This window comes from Gallinula chloropus, assembly GCF_964237585.1.
Source record: "Gallinula chloropus genome assembly, chromosome: 3".
In the NCBI taxonomy this organism is placed as follows: domain Eukaryota; kingdom Metazoa; phylum Chordata; class Aves; order Gruiformes; family Rallidae; genus Gallinula; species Gallinula chloropus.
This window is the reverse complement of record NC_140087.1, coordinates 31,241,724-31,260,123: the sequence shown is the minus strand read 5'-3', so window position 1 is coordinate 31,260,123 and position 18,400 is coordinate 31,241,724. Positions and strand designations below refer to the sequence as shown.

The window sequence follows — 18,400 nt, the reverse complement described above, 5'->3', positions numbered from 1 at the left end:
CTGGAGTTCTTTATTAATGTAAAGACAGACTACTTTAAACTTTATTTTTTCCAAAATTCAGTCATAAATACAAAAAAAGGTCTGATACAAACTCTTCAACTGATTTATATTTGCCAAAAAAGCATTACTTCTAGACAGGCATTGCAAAAATGCGATTAACCATGGAACTTCCTAGAAATGAACCAGATACTGTTTTGTAAATAACAAACTCTTTCTTGCCTTTGTTGGAAAGGAATTAAATACTTCTGGTTCATGTTCTGATGCTTTTTATATTGATTGAGATTACCAGGTCTTCTTTCCTAAGTGGTATCTCTTTACTTTTTTTTTTTTCAACAATACTTCCACATGTGTTGGTAAATAAATATGCTGATAAAAAACACTGGTGGGACATGCCCTGGAGTGTTACACACATCTCTAGCCATCTGTGCTCAGCACTGATGTAGCTGAACTGGTAGTATGATCCACCATCATCCTGTTCCTAAGGCAAAAGTGTTGTCTTGTTTGAAATAGGCTGTAGGAGTCATAATTGCTGTCTCCAAAGTCATTCAAAACAAAAGGAGAGAAAAAGAGTAAAGAGTTCCTTACTCTAAATAAACAGAAACGATGACACAAAAAGTAAATGCCTGATCTGACCACAAAAAATTGTCTGCTGAAAATCTGTACAAAGCTTTCTAGTAGCCTGAATGTGAGGGTCTGCATCTGCCTTCAAATAGAAGCCATAAAGGCAGATGAGCTGAATAACATGACATGAATACTCATGGAGACTGAAGTTGAACTTGCTGGCTTGTGAATTCAAAGTGTATCCTAGAATACTTTTGTATTCTTTTTTAATTTTTTTTCCCCTAATTGTCCAAAGTGCTTTACAATATCAGTGCTACGTTTCAAAATACATGTGTTAAGAAGGATAGGAGGTGAGATTTAAAAAAAAAAATCAAAGGAGCAGTTATGGGTCGGGAACTTTCTGCTACAAATGCCTACTTCTCCGGGTGGGGGGTCCTGGCTGTCGGCTACCTTGCCTTGTCCACTCATTGTATAGGTTATCTTTATTGTGAAATTAAATTTATTTGTCTGGTGATCCCTATTAACCTAGTGGAGCTTGCTTTCTTGTATTTGCAGTGTACATCAGCTCTTGACTCTTAAAACTATGGGGCAGTAATTTTCTTCCCCCACATTAGGCAAGAGAGTAAACACATGTTGTCAACTATGTAGTGCATAAATCGTGCAGCTCCTAAATAATGGAGTGGCTGAAATCATGGTTGTAGTTCACGTACCTGTAGCTGAATATCATATCCATCACCAGGGCACTTTAGTTGGTTTCATGCTTTGGTAAACGCGTTTAACAAGGATGATTCTAAATTCATGTTTCTCAGCAAACACGATCCTTGTTTCTCTTGGCTTATGTTCATCCTCGTATTTTTTCCTTGTCTCTGCAGCTTCCTATTGTTGAAAAAATAAGGATCATTGCTCAGAAGGTGTATGGAGCTCAGGATATAGAGTTGTCTCCTGCTGCACAGTCACAAGTTGATCGCTACACTCGGCAGGTAAGAACACCAGTGAATTACGCAGTCAGATACCTGCTGGATGAGAGTCTTAGGAAACCTCAGAGTGCTAAAGCTTCTCAGATTGGAGTGTTTAGCCAAGCTTTGCTAAAAGGCGTGAGCTTTACCCATGGTGCTAAACTGTGGAGGTCAGTAAGGATTGCTTTAGATTAGATTAGATAGAACAGAATGGTTTTAACCTTGAAAGCTATCTCCTGTAAGATACCTCTGGTGTTTAGAGCCACCCTGAGATTGTTGATGAAACTCTGTACTTTCCTTGCAGAGTGGTAAATTTGGGTTACTGCCTTAAATGTGACAAGCAGCTAGTGACAAGCAGATGTGACTAGCAGCTACTGAATGTGCCTGATTTTAGCCTGTGTGTTCATTTGTACCTGCAAAATAGGAGTTTACAAACACAAAAAGACCTGTGCCACAGCTGTGCACATTAATAACAAAGCTCCCAATACTTGTAAAATCATTTGGCTTACTTCTGTTCCTTTTATTTTCAAGGTGTTAGAAACGCTAGAATGTGAAATAGATCACCATTCCTAAAGCATGTGGGAGTGGGCTTTGTTACAGTTTGAAAACAGTGTCAAAACCATGTGGAGAGACGAATTTTCTGTACTGGAAAAATTTCTGTGTGTAGACATGGCTGGAACCTTCCTATGAGGAAAAAAAGCAGCTGTAGATGATGCGTGGTGGAATAATTCTGGAATATACTTCAGCAGCCTGGTCAGACAGGCAGAAATATAGACATCTCTATATTGCAAATCTGAGAACAATTTGATTTTCTAGATGGGGGAAGAAAAAAAAAAAAAAGAAAAAGCTTACTTAGTGTACTTGAAGCAAAATAATCCATGTCTTTATCTTTTCCTTCTGTCATTCTCTAATCCATTTTTTAGTCTAGATGATAGGAGTATTGGGCAATGTTTCACAATGTCATTAGAAGATTGTCGCTGGTGTTGGGCTGCAGAGGCGATTCCCTGCGGTGCCTGCACTTCTCTTGGCCTTGTGAATTGCATCCTTGTTTGTCAAGGAGTTGAACAGAAGAGTTGAAGGTGCTTGACTCAAAGTTAATCAATAACCTGGGAGACAGATAGTGTGGGGGGAGGCCCTGGGGGCCTTTCCTCAATTTTCTCCTGTGTTTTTAGTACCTACTGCACTGTCATTAGTGAAGCGGGTGCCATCACCTCATGCAGTTTTTGTCTTGTTTCAAACCAAACCAAAGCATCGTAAGCCATTTGTGTTTACCCCCCCAGAAGACAATAGTACCATCAGAGAGTTTTGGACTATGAATCCTGGTCTCACACAGGTATCTAACTAGGTGACTAAAGCCCACGGGGAAGTGCTGCACTGGAGTTTTATTGAGTTGGTGTAGGTTGCTTGTTCAGCATGATACTCGTGTACCCATTCTCAAAATACACTTTAGCTGTTGTATAGGCAATTTTTGCACCTAACTGTAGGTTGAGAACCAGCTCTAGAAGCTGGGTGTCACTATAGCCAAGTGTCTGGAGATAGAGACCTGAGCTGAGAGAACAGCATGTGAAATACATTATGTTGTGCATTTCTGAAATATTAGCTGTATGAATTTTAGGATTTCCAGAAGGTACTGATAACAGTGAAAAATATATTTTGTCTTTACAATAATCTTAGAAACATTTTTCTTTTTTTTTTCTTTCCCTTTTTTGTTAGGGATTTGGAAATCTTCCCATTTGTATGGCAAAAACTCACCTATCCCTCTCCCATCAGCCTGAGAAGAAGGGTGTTCCCACTGGTTTCATTTTGCCAATTAGTGACGTGCGAGCCAGTATTGGAGCTGGATTCATCTACCCTTTGGTAGGAACGGTAAGTGCAGGGTATTCAACTCAATCGCTCCTCTTCCTTTGACCCAGCTTGATGGGGAAGTGCATTTCCTGTTTGCCTCTAAAAATTATGTTTAGAACCAGGCAAGTTCTTGGGTTTTGTAATAATATTGTGCTCACACTTCTTCTACCTCTGCATTGATAGGGAAAGACAATTAGGGGAATGTAATACTGTGTAAGAGCTTTGACCACAGGGTCTTTCAGAGAATGATTCTTCCCATTGGTTCTGTTTCTGATGTTTTTCAGTTAGGCTAGGATACTTAGGCACCTTCTTTGCCACAGAAAAATGAATTTACATGTCCGTTGCCTTTCCTTTTTCAAATTGCAGCCTGTAAATAACTGTAGTTACATGATTATATTCTAAATGTTAAATCTTTCATCCATCATTACAAAGCATTTTATATTTAGATGAAAGGAATTTGTTAGGGAAAAGCAAGTGATTAAAGTGATTGCTTTTCCCAGTCCTTGTGAGCATCTTTGCTGGTTCTGTAAAACTAAATTATGGTAGGAAGAGATAGCTTTCTAACTGTATAAGTAGTACATTATTTCTTATTTTTTAGAGATTTAAACAATGAGGTGCTAAAAAGAGGTAGTTGTCATTCTTTCTTCCTACAGACCCAGATTAGGAAGCTCCTTGATATTTTCTTCCCTGCCATGCCTTATCAAAGTAGCTGAGAAGCTAGATAGCTCACGCCTTTTGTCATCCACACACATCTTATTCCAAACAGTAGTCTAACAGCATCTGACATCTCATAGCATGAATTATTATGTGTATGCAGCTGATTGAAGGGATGGTGCTAGAGAAGGGATGCAAAAGCCATTTCATTTCCGGAAAGAGTACTCCCCCAGCGTTATCTCATCTTCCCAGAGCATGGCCTAATTTCCTTGTGTAGCAGTACACTTAGGAAAGGTTGAAAGTTTCTAATCTATTGTTTTGAATTCCCTCTGAAACAATCAAGTGTTTGAAACAAGGAAGGAAGTACTCTCCGACCAGGAGAGTTCCTGGAGTTCAGGATACTGTGTGACTGTAGATCGCTGGACTTGGGGATGTGCTTTCCTTCTGCAGGGTCACGTTATGTGCATCCACCAGAAGTGAAGCACAACTGTGTATGTAAATCATTTAAGACCAATTTCGATTACTGGTGACAGAAGTTCTGGTATCTCTTTCATGGCCTGAATTCAAGTTTGCGCTGGAAGTTGCATGTCATAAAGTTGTGAGAAGGAGTTAAAGTGAAGAATGGGCAGCAACCACTTCAAATCCGTGAGGGTGATATTCTGTAAGATGTCAGAGTGGGTCAGTTCTTGGGTTATATGCTCTCAGAGGTTTTGTAGCACAAGGTACTGTATAGGCATAAGATCCCTACGTGCTAAAAATCTAAGTAGGCAGGGACTAATGATTAGTTCGGAAAATATTGCTACTGCTTAGGAATGTGGGGCAGAACACTCCTTAGAACTATCACAATTGCTATAAATCAAACTTAATGAATGAATGTGAATGTACTCCTAATAATTCTTTCTCTAGAGTTAAATTTATCGTAAGGGGTCTAACTTTCTGCCTGTCAGAATTGAGACGTGTTCATTGAGAAATAAACTCTTACAATAGAGTTGTGCCACTACTTTTGAGATCACTTTCTATTTTGCCACCCTCAGATCTGTTGTGTGTGCATTGCTCTCAGCAGCTAAATCTTAAGGCTAGTGGTACTTTTTAAGTTGTGCAGGAAGGAATATTTTTGATGTCAGTTTCCAAAACTGGGAGTCTTCCTTTGACAGTTCTCTTACTAATCAAAAAATGTCTACAAGAACAAAGCAAGTATAAAAGGGCATGTCCTGAAGGCTTGAAGTGGCTGGAAGTCAGATGCTTTGAGTAGAGGGATTACAGAAATCCTGGTGACAGCGTATGGTGAAAGCATCCAGTCATGACAGTGCTTTAGATTTCTTTACATAGGACAAGAAAAAGGAGGAGAAAGGTTTTACTTTCATTATTTGCTGGTTAATTGTATTCATGGAAGAAGAGCCTTAATATTTAACCTGTTTGGAGCCCTCTTACAGCTGTCTGATGACACAATAAACGCTATTGAACAACACATTCATTAAAGTAGTAGTGATAATTCTGATGCTAATTAAATGTCAAACTCCATTCTCAAAGCATATCTTTTACTGGACAAGGTCCTCTCACTCTAACCTGACTTCTCGGTGGTTAAGCAGGTTGTTAGAATCCTGCTCCAATTCAATCAGGACGAGCATTACAAATGAAAGAGATCAGTACTGCTGAAAGATAATAAATTGTTTGCAGGAACTAGCATTTTCAGCTTAACCTTGTCATGAGCACATGTAAATTAATGAGATTTGTATTTACCCCAGCAATGATAGGCAAAGATTATTTTAAAAAAAATAATAATGATTCGCATGTTGTCTTCATATTCTCTGAGCAGTTTTTGTTTTGTGTTATGGTTGGCTCTGTTTCCCTTACAGCATGGAGGTCTTTCCAGGAAAAATGGGCTGAGCCTTATCAGAGGAAATCAGCAGTGAAACAAGAGGTGCATTTAATTAACACTGGCACAGTTTTTATCCAAGTTCTCTGTGACCATGACCCAGAGCGCTACATCACTCTCACAGGTGGACTGTTGACATCATTGTTTGGCTCAACAGAGTGATGGCAGGAAGGCTGCTGGAGTATGTGTCGGAAACCAGTGAGGTCATTCGCTAGCAATGCTTGGGTGGAGGATTACTAGATTTTTGTAGTATGTGTGTATCTCTCCACCCCCGCCCAAAAAAACATTGCAGTTCGGTGCTTTCTCACAGTCAGCCACGTTTCCGTTGTTCTCTCTCATGTGAAGTGAGACCGGCTGGTCACAGCAGTAAAACCTGTTTCCTTTGTCTCTGTGAAGTGATGCCACCAAATCACTGGTGCAAGTAATAGAACTATGTTTGAATTACAGTGACGTTTTAAGTACATACTACCCTTTTCCAGCCATACACTTTTGTTTTAATGGGTTAAAATTACAGACAAGGTCCCTTTGAAAAATATGTGGAACTGTTGGAGGCACACCAGCTCCCAAATTCTCACGATGAACTGGTCTCCTTCAGATATCAACATACCTGAAGACAGGTCGGTCATTACAGAAATGTTTTTCTCCCCATAGAGAAACCAGTTCAAGTCTCTGGAACTAATTCTGAAACTATATTCTCTGGGAAGGGACTCTTGGGGTGACCCAGTGTGACTTGTAACTGGTCTGTGGGAATGATAGGCCCTAATTCACTTGTAGATGAGAGCCCTGACTGTCCTGCCAAAATATTACCTAAATATTGTAAAGGGGGAAAAGACCATGAAAGTAAATATTTTTATGAATACTTTTAGAAGGAAAATACTGTTCCCTGTGTAACGAGTTTCTTCTTTCATAGTGGTTAAGAGCTTAACAAGTTTTGAAGGTGTCCTTTGAACACAAGCTGTAGTCAAGGCCCACCTGAAGTGAAATCCCAGTGGTTAATGAGGCCCAGGTTATCTCCAAATGGTCATTTTGTCACTTCTTTCAGCCTGTTTTATGGGACAGCTAAGTAATTATTGATGGATTGCCCAAATCATCCTGACAATCTGTGTAACACAGGGTGATTTTTGAGATTTTTTTAAAAATGTGAATTATGGTGACATTTATGTTTGCCTTCTAAAGCATCTATCTTCCAATGCAGCCTTGTATCATTTACAAAGGAGTAGTTCTCTGCTAGGTGTTCTGACCTCTCTCAGTCCAATAAATGTCCCTGGTGATGTGGCGTTACACACCTGCTTTTGGTGTTGTATGGGTGTGTGGTGTATCAGTACTCAGGTGGCCTTCAACAGCTAGCTGTAAAATATTGGGTGCTGATCATAGACTCCACAGGCTGGTTTTGAGATAACTACAATAAGTGTAGCAAAAATAACAAAATACTATGAAGTTAAACTCACATGGGAAGTGTAGGTTAGCAATTGTGTAGTTCTGAAGTGAGAAAATGCTAACAGGAGAAGAAACGCCCCAGCTCTCCTCTGTTAGATGATGTGTCTTTGCATTTCTTACAGTAGGTGTAATTGTAATCCCTCTTGGGGAGGAGAGAGAGGGCTTCTTCATTCCTGAACACACCGTTCAGGGTGCATCATTCCTGAATGGTGACCAGGTTGCACATGCAGTAATGCTGATTGAAGTTGTAATTGGTGGAAGGCTGATGAACTATTCAGAGTGCAGTTGATGGGACAGGAGGTGAGCACAAAAGTAAGATCAGTGGCTGGAAGAGAAGGTGAAGACAATCGACTTTGGTTCAGTGTGTTTGAAAGAAGGAAATAAGTCTCCAAGGAGACCTTACTGCAGCCTTTTAATACTTAAAGGGGGCTTATATGAAATACGAAGGCAAACTTCTTAGCGATAGGACCAGGACTAATTATTTTAAACTAAAAGAGGGTAGGTTCAAACTGAATATAAAGAGGATTTTTTTTATTTTTTTTTTTTTTTACAATGAGAGTGGTGAAACACTGGAACAGACTTCCAGAGAGGTGGTAGATGTCCCATCCTGAAAACGTACAAAGTTAGATTGGACAGGACTCCGAGCAATCTGATCTAAAGATGTCCCTGCTCATTTCAAGGGAATTGAACTAAATGTCCCTCCCAACCCAGACTGTTCTATGAAAATCTAGAGGCTGAGAGATGGTTAGTGTAATAGCAGTAAATCCATCTGTGTTCCTTGGTGGATTGCCTGATGTGGTTGTGGCAGTATTGGATTGGCCAGAGAGGGTCTCTCTTGATGTGGCAAAAATAGGCCCAAGTGAATAATTTAGCTGAGGGTGTGAGGAAAAAGTTGCAGATTCCAATGAAAAGGAGTATGTAACAGCCTTTGGAAATGTCCCAGGTGTGTGGACTAAGAGGCAGTTAAGAGTCAAGGATGATTATGATTATTTATGGTGGGAGGATGAGAATGGAAGATTGAGGGGAGGATTGGAAAGGTGATGTTGGTTGGAAAGGAAAAGAAATTAAATGCAGAGTTACATTACTGGGAGGAGATACCTGTGAAATTATTTGAAGACACATCCAAGATGTACATGGAGAACTGGAAGAGGACACTGAAATAAAAGCCACAAGGGTAAAAGAGATTTGAAGATATTCCAAAAGCTTAGTTGAAGCAATGGCATAATCAAAGGTCCAGTGAGAAAGAAGTCATGGAAGTAATTGATGGATGCAATTACAGGAGACCAGACTATGTATTGCTGATGACTAAGGATTTTTTTTAAGTTGGAGAGAAAATAAATACAGGGTTTAGCTAGCATGAAAAATGTATTATTGTCTCTGTAGCTTTCGGAAGTACATAGAAAAGAATGTATTTAAGTGATAGTTTAGAAATTTCCATGTGTTCTGAGCTTTTGCTGTTTATTTCAACTTTTTAAACTGATACAAGTAAGCCGGTGTTTGTTGGAAACACAGAGTAAATATATATTATTTCAGGTCATTGCACCTCCCTGCCATAGCTGTGACACAGACATATATATGGTAAAATACACTCTTTCACCTTCAAAAAACCCCATCCCAGTCCTCTGGCATTTAGAAGTATTTTGACAGATAACAGAGACAAGGCACTTAGATTCTGTGTAATTCATGCTGTCTCTCCTGACTGCTCTATTTGTTTGCTGGTAAGCATTATTTAACCTAGATTATAATATACTACAGTGTACTGCCTTTTCTAAATGAAAGACCAGGTACTGTTGCTGGCCGTTATAGGCAAAATAAATTTGCAGCTTATTACAGCTACCTTCAGTCTAACCTTATGTTCCTCGAGGACCAGCACGTGTCGTTAGTGGAACTAAAGGAGTTAGGTTGCTTTGTTTTCTATTGAGAAGAAAAAAGAAGTTGTGTAGGCATGGGCGTTGTTTCAGCAAACTGAATAGTTGGGGGAGGACTTGTTATTTTGAGACAGGTGAAACCATCATTCAACTTATCATAAAATAGACCCTGTGATTAGTAGGCTATTTAATGTTTAGTTAGGTGATATTTTTTTCAATGCAACCTCCATTATATGCCACTTCAGTATGACTATTTTAAAATCAGTTTTGGTATTCAGCAAATTTTGGTATTATCTATTTTCCCATTTTACCACATTTTAAGCCTTGTCAGAGAAGATTTTTTTAATGCAAATGTTTAAATTTGGCTCTAACCACTTGAAAATGAACTTTTTATTTGCAAAAATGAGCCTTGTATCGATGAGGTTTCCTTGGTTGTCTTTTCCAAAGATATTTTTATTAAATACTTCTGTAGAAATGTAACATTGCATTCAAGCTCTTAGACTTAAATAATAAACACGTGCCACTGATAACTTAAAATAGTTTGTCTCAACAGGTCCCTTAGAACAGATGCTTATTTACAAGTACAGAAAGTTACTTTCATGTTTCACTGTCATAAGTGATACCCTGAAAACGCATTTTGCCAGCGTCCCATCCCTTTCATGGGAGTTTTACCTAGGCTCTTTTGCTTTATATATAAAGGGGCAGAGGACATGGTCAGCCATGCTGTGTCCACAGAAGGTATGGTGGGTCAGAGCTGCTGCAGAGGAATTTCTGCCTAGAAATTCCTATGCCTAGATCACAAGTGTTTCAGCACATGTTTGCAGTTAAGATTAGCTGACTTGACACATCAGGCCAGGCAATATGGATTCATTGATCAAGGGTAGTGCCTGGCTGGTGTGGACAAGTTTAAGCAATGCTGGAACAAAGATAACTCATTATGCTCTGAAACAGTTTTCTTCAGCGAGGTTGTGAATGTCTTGCCCTCATCAGACCTGTGAAGTTGTGTGTAATGAACTCGGTGCAGCTGTCACAGGCAAATAAAATGGGAATCACCTGTAGGCAAAGGGGGCACCTCCCTGAAACTAGTTCACTTATGGTCTTCAGAGGGTCTAGGAGCCATTAAAGTCCTTGCTGTCTGGTCTAGTAAGACCTAACCATGAGCAATTGTCTCTGATGGACAGTCCGTGATCCCATGTGAGAATTAATATAACTGCATCAGTTAAGAAGGAAAAAACTCAAGAGACTGATACTGCATATGGAGATAAGGGCTCTTTGACTGATGTGCATCATCCTATTTGCATGCAGCTTTCTATGAAGACAGTTGCAAATTGGAAGTGCTGTTTGGGCAGAAGCCAGCAGCAATTTTGGACCGCTGCCCTTAGATTTTACATGTGACTTCAGACATGAAAGGGGGACATTGCAGTGGAAACGTAGGCATGTGTGATTTCCAGAAGTTGGTGAATGCCTTGCCAGGCTTTCTGCAGGGCAAAGGCAGAAGCAGGTGGCTGAATTGTGTGGCTCATGGTAGCTTCTCCATGGTGTGGCAGTAGAAATTTAGAGATTTTGCCATTTACAAGCAATAGTTAGGTTGTCTACATGTGTGGGTTTTTTTGTTTGGTTGTGGTTTTTTGAGAGAGGCTATTTTATGGTCACTTAAAGTAAAAAACTTTGGCCTTTCAACATTCTTCCAGATACATTTTTCAAATGCTGATTTGCAGATTTTAGAAGTATTGATCCCTTGGTAAGCAGCAAAAAACTGTACAGTTTGAGGTAACTGAAATTCTTCCAGACTGTCCTGTAAGACATACTAGCAGATGTAGATAGCTGTATATTTAAATTTGGCAACTTATTGCAACTCTCAAAGTGATTTAAGGCTAATAGCAGGAACCTAGCTGGAGGCTGCTAGTCTGTGACTGAACAGTTTTATTGAGTTCTGGATAAATAAGTTGAAAGATATTTTGAACTTAATAATAATGTCCTCAGCAACTAGCTTGCTTTCATTAAATAGTGAAATATAGGATGAATCGTGTGCTAATTAACATTAAAGAGGAATGAATATTTGTGCCCACTGGCCAAGGGATTATCCTTGTTAAAACAGGAAATGGACTCTGATTTCCTGTTTTAAAGTATTTTCTTCATAAACTTTGCTTGAAAATGTGAGGTTAAAAATAGGTTATACTTTTACATAGCAAAATATGCATCTATTATTAGTTTTAAAATAACATATATGAAAGGAAGAGCATTTTCCAAATTGTTTTATATTGAAATAAATACATCCTCCACAGACTTCATAAAATAGCGTTTATCAAGAAATACAAAACAGAGCTCATTTGATGATGTGAGCTTTATAGGAATTTTAAAATAATTAGCATTTACATAATATCACTTTATATTAGTAGCTTGTAAGACAAGCAAAATTTTGACACAGCTTGTATAAAAAGGAATCCAGAGGCACAAACAGTAAGGTCACTTTACAAATTCACAATTGCCTGGACTACAGAATCATGAAATGTTGTGAAGAATAGGGTTGGGGGTCTTTCCATTGGAGTAGACTGACCTACGTTCTATGGACAACACTAGAAGAAAGTTAAACAGCTACTCCTCCTCTACGCCATCTTCCCACTCAAAAATCCTAAAGTATATCCTGACATGTTCCTCATGTGTCCTTATTTAAGAAAAAAGAAGGTACAAGTATACGTGTACTGGCATACGGTATTTTGCTGTTGGTAAGTGGTAATGGTTTTGCTTTGAAAAGACTAAACTTTCTTCACTTCTGAAACTGTGAAATGTCATGAATGGAAAATTACCTTTGGATCATAACTGAGGAAGGGGTTGTATAAAACCAGCTGGACAGCCTATAGATCAAGACATGTCTCCCAGACAAAGTCCACCTTAAAAAAGTATTCTCAGCATGATACTACAGCAGGGACCCATGGGTTTCTATAGATACATCATTTTTGGTACTTGGAGAGATTAGGTGATATCTTTTGGGGTAAGAGTATATCCAGTTTTGCATCAAGATGAAGCCTTTCCAGTTCAATGCCTATTCTGCACAGCTGTGGGAAAATTCTGTTTCAATGCTTCCTTCTCTTTTACATTGTAAAAGCCAAGAACATTATTTCTTGGCCTGGAGCTGGACTCCTAAGAACAGAGCTTTCTGTAGGCCTGTGAAGAAGAAATATGATCAGGTCTGAGCTAACACTTGGACGGTTAAGGCAAGAAATAACTTCATTTCTCCTCACCATTTTGTTAACTGCAATTGCATATGAACATTTATCGGTATGAGGTGCCTTTACCAACACTAGTAAAGCTTCCTGACTGCTAACTGTGATGTAGCAGCTGCGTTAAGGTATATTTTTTGCCACAGAGGAAAATTATGTCAATGTTATTTAGCTCCCAGAACTCAACATCAGCTACAACCACCTCAACATGGAAAGGCTTAGGCTGACATGGAGCCCAAGCCACCGCCTGCCTGATTTTCCTGTGTTTGGAAGGTGTATGTTAGTTACATATTCCCAAACTGAAGTGTGAGGGGCTGTGTGATAGACCAGCTTGGCTGTGGTGGCTGTCTTAAAAGCCCGTGTCCGATGGGGTGCTGATGCCCTGGGTTTGCCGTGTGCAGGGCTGCATGTAAGACCCGTCCTTTTGCTTGGGGTTCCCTGGGGCTGAAATGCAGCATGCTGGGTAGGGGTGTGCTCTGGGACAGCCGCAAGAAAATCCAGTGAGATGCAGCACAAGATGTGTGGGTGTTGCATTTTAGAGCAAAGTTTGGCTTGTTCAAAGTGTTTTAAACTCCTGCCTCTGTAAGCGTTGGGTGGATGATGATGCCCTCCTAGCGATAGCAGTGCTTGGTGCTTCTCAGGTTAGTGCCTGGCAGATGGACATTCGCCTTTTGCTTCAAGTCATATAAAAATGCCTAACACAAACATAATATCCTCTTTAACCAATCTCACATTTTTTAATAATGGTGTTTTTTTTTTTTAATAACATGTCAAAGTTTGGAGCCAGTTGTAGGGTAAACAGGTTTTCTTCAGGGGCTTGGAATTTTCTGAAGCTAAAATCCTATAATTGCGTGATATTTTAGGCTGGAGTGCCTGACCACAGCATCTTTCTTTAATAACTGTGTTTCTTTAGGCAACATAAGGAGATGTGGTTTGGGCTTAATAAGAAAAGCTGGTGACAAGGAGAACTTCAGAATAAGCCATTCAGTTGTGTTTAAGAATGTTAGAACCAGAGAGAAGATATTTGTAAAATGTTAAAGATTTACATGTGCTATCCTACTTAGAGCTTAGAAAGGCTCTGAAGACTTTGAGTCTAAAGTTAACCTCAGAGTATATGCTTTCAGGAAAATGAGTGAGAATTAGGTAATCAGGCCATGGTTTCCTTTTCTGTGCAGCTGCCCTAAATTCGTGAGGGGCTATTCTTTATGTCACTTACACAGGCTTTTAGTTAAACTTTTAATTTGGCAATTTTAAAAAGATGGCTGGGTCCAAACCAGCTGGTTGATTGTTTCTACAAATAGACAAAATAACATAAAGATACTCTGTTTTAATCGTCATTTAGCAACCAACACGCCAACTATTAAATATATGCACGCAGGCTTGTGATAGTCACAGAAATATAACCAAAAAAAAAAAATTGCAATTTTCAAAATTTTTTTCTGATTCTCTTTAAATTCTGTTTTTATAATCAAAAGCAGTCTCCAAAGGAGCATTGTGTATGTGACGATGAGCAAGCTGCAATGATGCACGCGAAGGGCGCGTATCTAGCAGCAAGTCACCCAGCAGACTAACACCCTGCAATTCTGAATATTAGGTGTGTTTTAAGATAGCCTTCTGGTTTCAGTGCTGCAATCAAATAAGCATACTGTGAATGAAAGCAACAGAGGAATACAGATAATGTGTTTGCCTTTTAGTAAATCATCAGTAAACTCTTAACACCGTGACGCTCTGGTTTTACTACTCACTCACTTAATAAAACCAATCAGTAGCCTGAGATCAGAACTGTGTCAGTTTGCTACCTACGTAAACCTGTTATACTGCTTCTAGTATTTTTTAAGCCTCTCTTAGATAAGTGAAAATAAATCTCCTGGCCTCGTTTTACTTTCCATTTATGTCTTCCACAAAGCCGCATGAAATTCAACACCACTTAAAGTTCATGCTTGACTCCTTATTTTCAGTCTGCTGTCAGGAACAAGGGTGCTTGCTACTGGAGAAGTGTCCTTGGGGATGTCACTGAGGCAGTTGTACTCAAACTGTAACCTGAAATGTGCTTCACAGAAGCACAGTGTGGAACCCCAGCAGCGCTGATTTATCGCGGTTTTTGAGAAATGCTGGTAACACGGTGTAAGAAAATCTTACCTTGTTCATTTTTATTTTAGGCAATACTATACTATATATATATCAGAGAGTGGCAGATGCACCCCCAAAGGTGCCAAAAAGGAAGCAGTGACATCCCATGGGTGTTACAACAGAGTTGTGTTTCCCCAGTTTCATTGGCAGCACGTGGCTCTTGCTGCTCAGACATTAGTGCATTTGCACCACGGACACAAAGCTGCCCGCGCCCAGACGTGACGTGCTAACCCGGGAGTTTGTTGAGAAAGCTGTACAACTAAAGCTGTGGCTTTTTCCTCTCTTATCTATGAAATAAGCCCAAACATGAGGGTCTGTGGTTATCACACTGGAAAAAAGCTGATGGTGGAGTTGGGTATCTTGCATGCAGTATTGTTCGTACTCTTGAGACTATGAAAGTCCCGTTTCCCAAGTCACAGAGGAGTCAGTTCCCTTGCAAGCATCCCCAAGCTTTGTTCAGGCAGTGGTTTTTCAAAGGGCTGTCCTCCATACTTTTCTCATCATGCATCTCATGCTTTGGTCCAGGTCCAATTCCTGGTTTCCAGGAGTGTCGCTACTCTGCAGAATGTGTGCCTCTTTGAAAGCAGCGCTTTCACAGTGCTTCTGCTCTTCTCTTTCTACTCAGCCCTACCACGGAGTATTCAGGCTCTGGTATGCACTATACCAGTATCCAGTGGATATGTACATACTACAGAGTTCTGTTCCTGCTCAGCTTTGCCATTGAGCAGCTTTTTGACTGGTATCTCTTTCTTGTTGAAAGTGTTTTAAGAATTTTTGTGTATTTATGTTGAAAAAACAGGTTTCCACCCATCAGATTGTATGTGCGTAACTCAATTCATAATTTTATTACTGGAGGTGAAGTGCAATGAATGGAGCAGTCATCACTTTATATAAGAAGATTTTCCTTGTAAGTAGAGAGAAATTTAAATTGTGGTAATTAATTTGCCGATAAAAGGATGCAGTGAGTTTGATCATCAGTTGTTCATGGAAAATATCAAGATATCACTATAACTGAGTAAGAGATTTCTGTTAATTGTTGAGAGTACTAAGAATCATAACTCTGTTAATTATCCCCATTTTGTTTGGGTTATGGGCTGCATTGAGAACATGTTCATACACTTACCCATTGCATTAAACCATGCACTTAGTTGTGTGCAATTTTATTACACTTTATTGCAACAAATTGGTTGAATTCCATAGATGACCATCAACTCTTCATCATAGTGTTCAAAATACTAACCTTTTTCCTCCTTCCCCCCCTCCTTTCTCCCTGCCCCCCCCTTTTTTTTTTTCCTCCTTGGAGCTGTTTTGGCAGCTGGAGGCAGTTTTTATTTTGATATATTTGACATAAAGGGTGGAATGTGTCCAGTTTGGGAAGCGGAAAAGCTGGTGGAGGAAAAAAAAATTCCATCGTTCTACTATAGAAATCAAGAGTATGCTTTCTGGTCCATCAAGTAGAAACAGTTTTTGGTTTCAGCTCAGGATATATACAAGAATAAAATGCAATTTAAGGGCTTTTTTATTTAAAGGGAGAGAATTTAGCTATGTTGTTGGCACCATAAAACTTTACATTTTATGGAAACAAAATGGAAAACCAGATTATGGTATGTAGTAAAAATAGAATGTGTAACTTGCAACTTTGGGGATCTAGCCAAGAGGAAGTTGTATATTAAAACAAACGATAATCACATATGTGCTCTTATGGGGATCAGTCCTGGACTGAAAGGCACACGCATCCAAATGCGGGGTTTTTCTGTGTGGCCAAAATTTCCAAATGAGCATGGCAATGAATTATCCTGAGTTCATTCAAAATACGTAGGTGTTTCCACGTGCCTGCCACGCCTGTGCAGGAGCATGGAGTATGCATACCCAAAAACATGCACGCAGTTGCCTCCTTTCTTGTGGCTGCGAGGTAGTAAAGGGGAGGCTTGCTGGCCCCATCGCTGCCTCACTCAAACTCACCTTTTACATCCTGACTATGAAGTGTTACATCCTTTTGCATTCAGGTCACCGTGTTTTGTTCTTCCAGGGTTGCCAAAAGGGGGGTGGAGAGTGGATGTCAATTAGAGGGCTTCTGGCATCTTCCAAGGGGAGAGTGAGCCAGGGAATGTACTGAATGAAAGGTGTGTTTTTAATGCTATTTGCCTGAGCACTAGGCAGCTCTGACATCCCAAAGCTGATCTCAAAAAGCACTGAAGTCTTTCTGATCTTCAGCTCTCAGCCCTAGCTCTCCTTCCCATCTTGTGTTGCTGTTTTTGAGGCTGGTGTTGCTGACTTTGTATTCATAACTTCAGGCATAATCTCTAGAAACTGTGGCAGTTTGCAGTAGTAGACTCCTGCCAACTGGTATTCCTGGAAAATCTAATTTTGCCCTTGCCACAGAATGAACTTCCACTTGTTAATTATTTGTTTGCTTGTTTATTTTATGAAATGCACTTTTCCTTGCAGTCATCTTTATTCTGTAGTGTTGGGATAAAAAAGAAGAAAGTGGAAAGGCAATTTGTGTGGACCTGCAAGGAATTTATTATGAGAATTTATTATTTATTATTTCAGAGAAAACATTGATATATTAAGCGTAAACTTGGGGAAGAGGTTGACAAGTCCATAAAATACATTCACTGTAACTGTGGAATGAATGTCTTCATTCAAAACTTCACCTAAAGCTGTTTTAACTGAAGTGCAACAATCTTTCTCGTACTGGCCAGTTCTGTGAGTGACCTGTTAAGGTTATCTTGCATGAGCATGTTGTTTTGTATGAAGTAAAAATTACTTAGAGGATCATGTAAGACTGAAATTGGACTGCTCGCTTGGAAAGTGAGGGGAAACCACTAGGCATTCAGAGAAAGACAGTCTGTTCTCATTTGGTGGTGTGTTTAGGTCCTCTTTCCTAAATAGATGAGTTGATGGGTTCAGCAGTAAGGCAAGTCATGGAGAAGCCTTGCCAGGTACTTCGTGTTAGTTTTCTTCCATGCGTTAGGTAAGTCTGATGCAACTTAGTGCAGTGAGAATTTCAGAAGATGAATCTACTGAGGAAGGATCATATAGGAGGGTGGTTTTCTTACAAATGATGAACACAGTTGCAGGAGTCGTTGTAATCCATCAGAAAACCAACAAAACTCAAAGGGTTGTAGTTTTATGGGGAAAAAAAGTGAAGATCTGCATTTTTTGGTGTTTAAAGATAAAATGAGGAGGAATGTGCTCATTTAACATAAATACATCTTGAAACCATCCTTTTCTGTTTCTTGTAATGTCATGATGTACTTGAGCCTGACTGTAGAAGAAACTGTAGAGTACTAGATTTATAAAAGAAGTTTTTTAAAATCTGCAGAAATAAGGGGGGGAAACACATTTCCTAACAAGGAAAAAAAGGAAATTGTGTGTAAATATTTCTGCTTTTTCACTACCTCTGAAGAGTGGAGTTTTTTTACTGCCCAATTTTAACAGCTCTATATAATTTCCATGGAATTAAAGATTGATTACATTTTTAATTACCTAGCTTTCAGTACAGTGGCATCCTGATTCCTAATTCCACAGGGAACAAGGTTTAAGATGCATGCAATAAATTTTTAATATGTAGCTCCATACTGCTGTTATAAACATTTATTTCTCAGAAAACCTCGACATCTTAGTATTTGTTATATTGTTTAATGCTGGGTTCTGCACCTAAGGCAGAGTAACATCAGAGTCAAGTATAGGTCAGGAGAGAACAGCTGGAGAGCAGCCCCGCAGAAATGGATGTGGGGGTGCTGGTCGACAGCAGCTCGTTATGAGCCAGCAATGTGCAGCCAAGAGGACAAACCCCATCCTGGGGTGCATCAAACAGTGTAATCAGCTGGTCAAAAGTGATGATCA

The 18,400-nt window shown here is 39.5% G+C and overlaps 1 protein-coding gene across 1 annotated transcript in view; it reads left to right on the top strand.

The window, feature by feature from the left end:
* The window catches only part of LOC311189706 (monofunctional C1-tetrahydrofolate synthase, mitochondrial-like), a 117,754-nt gene that overhangs the window by 62,610 nt on the left and 36,744 nt on the right, over positions 1-18,400 (top strand). The window contains exons 13-14 of the mRNA XM_084261421.1: positions 1,434-1,541; positions 3,231-3,383. Of these exons, the coding sequence (XP_084117547.1) occupies positions 1,434-1,541; positions 3,231-3,383 (261 nt within the window). The remainder of the gene's footprint in view (positions 1-1,433; positions 1,542-3,230; positions 3,384-18,400) is intronic.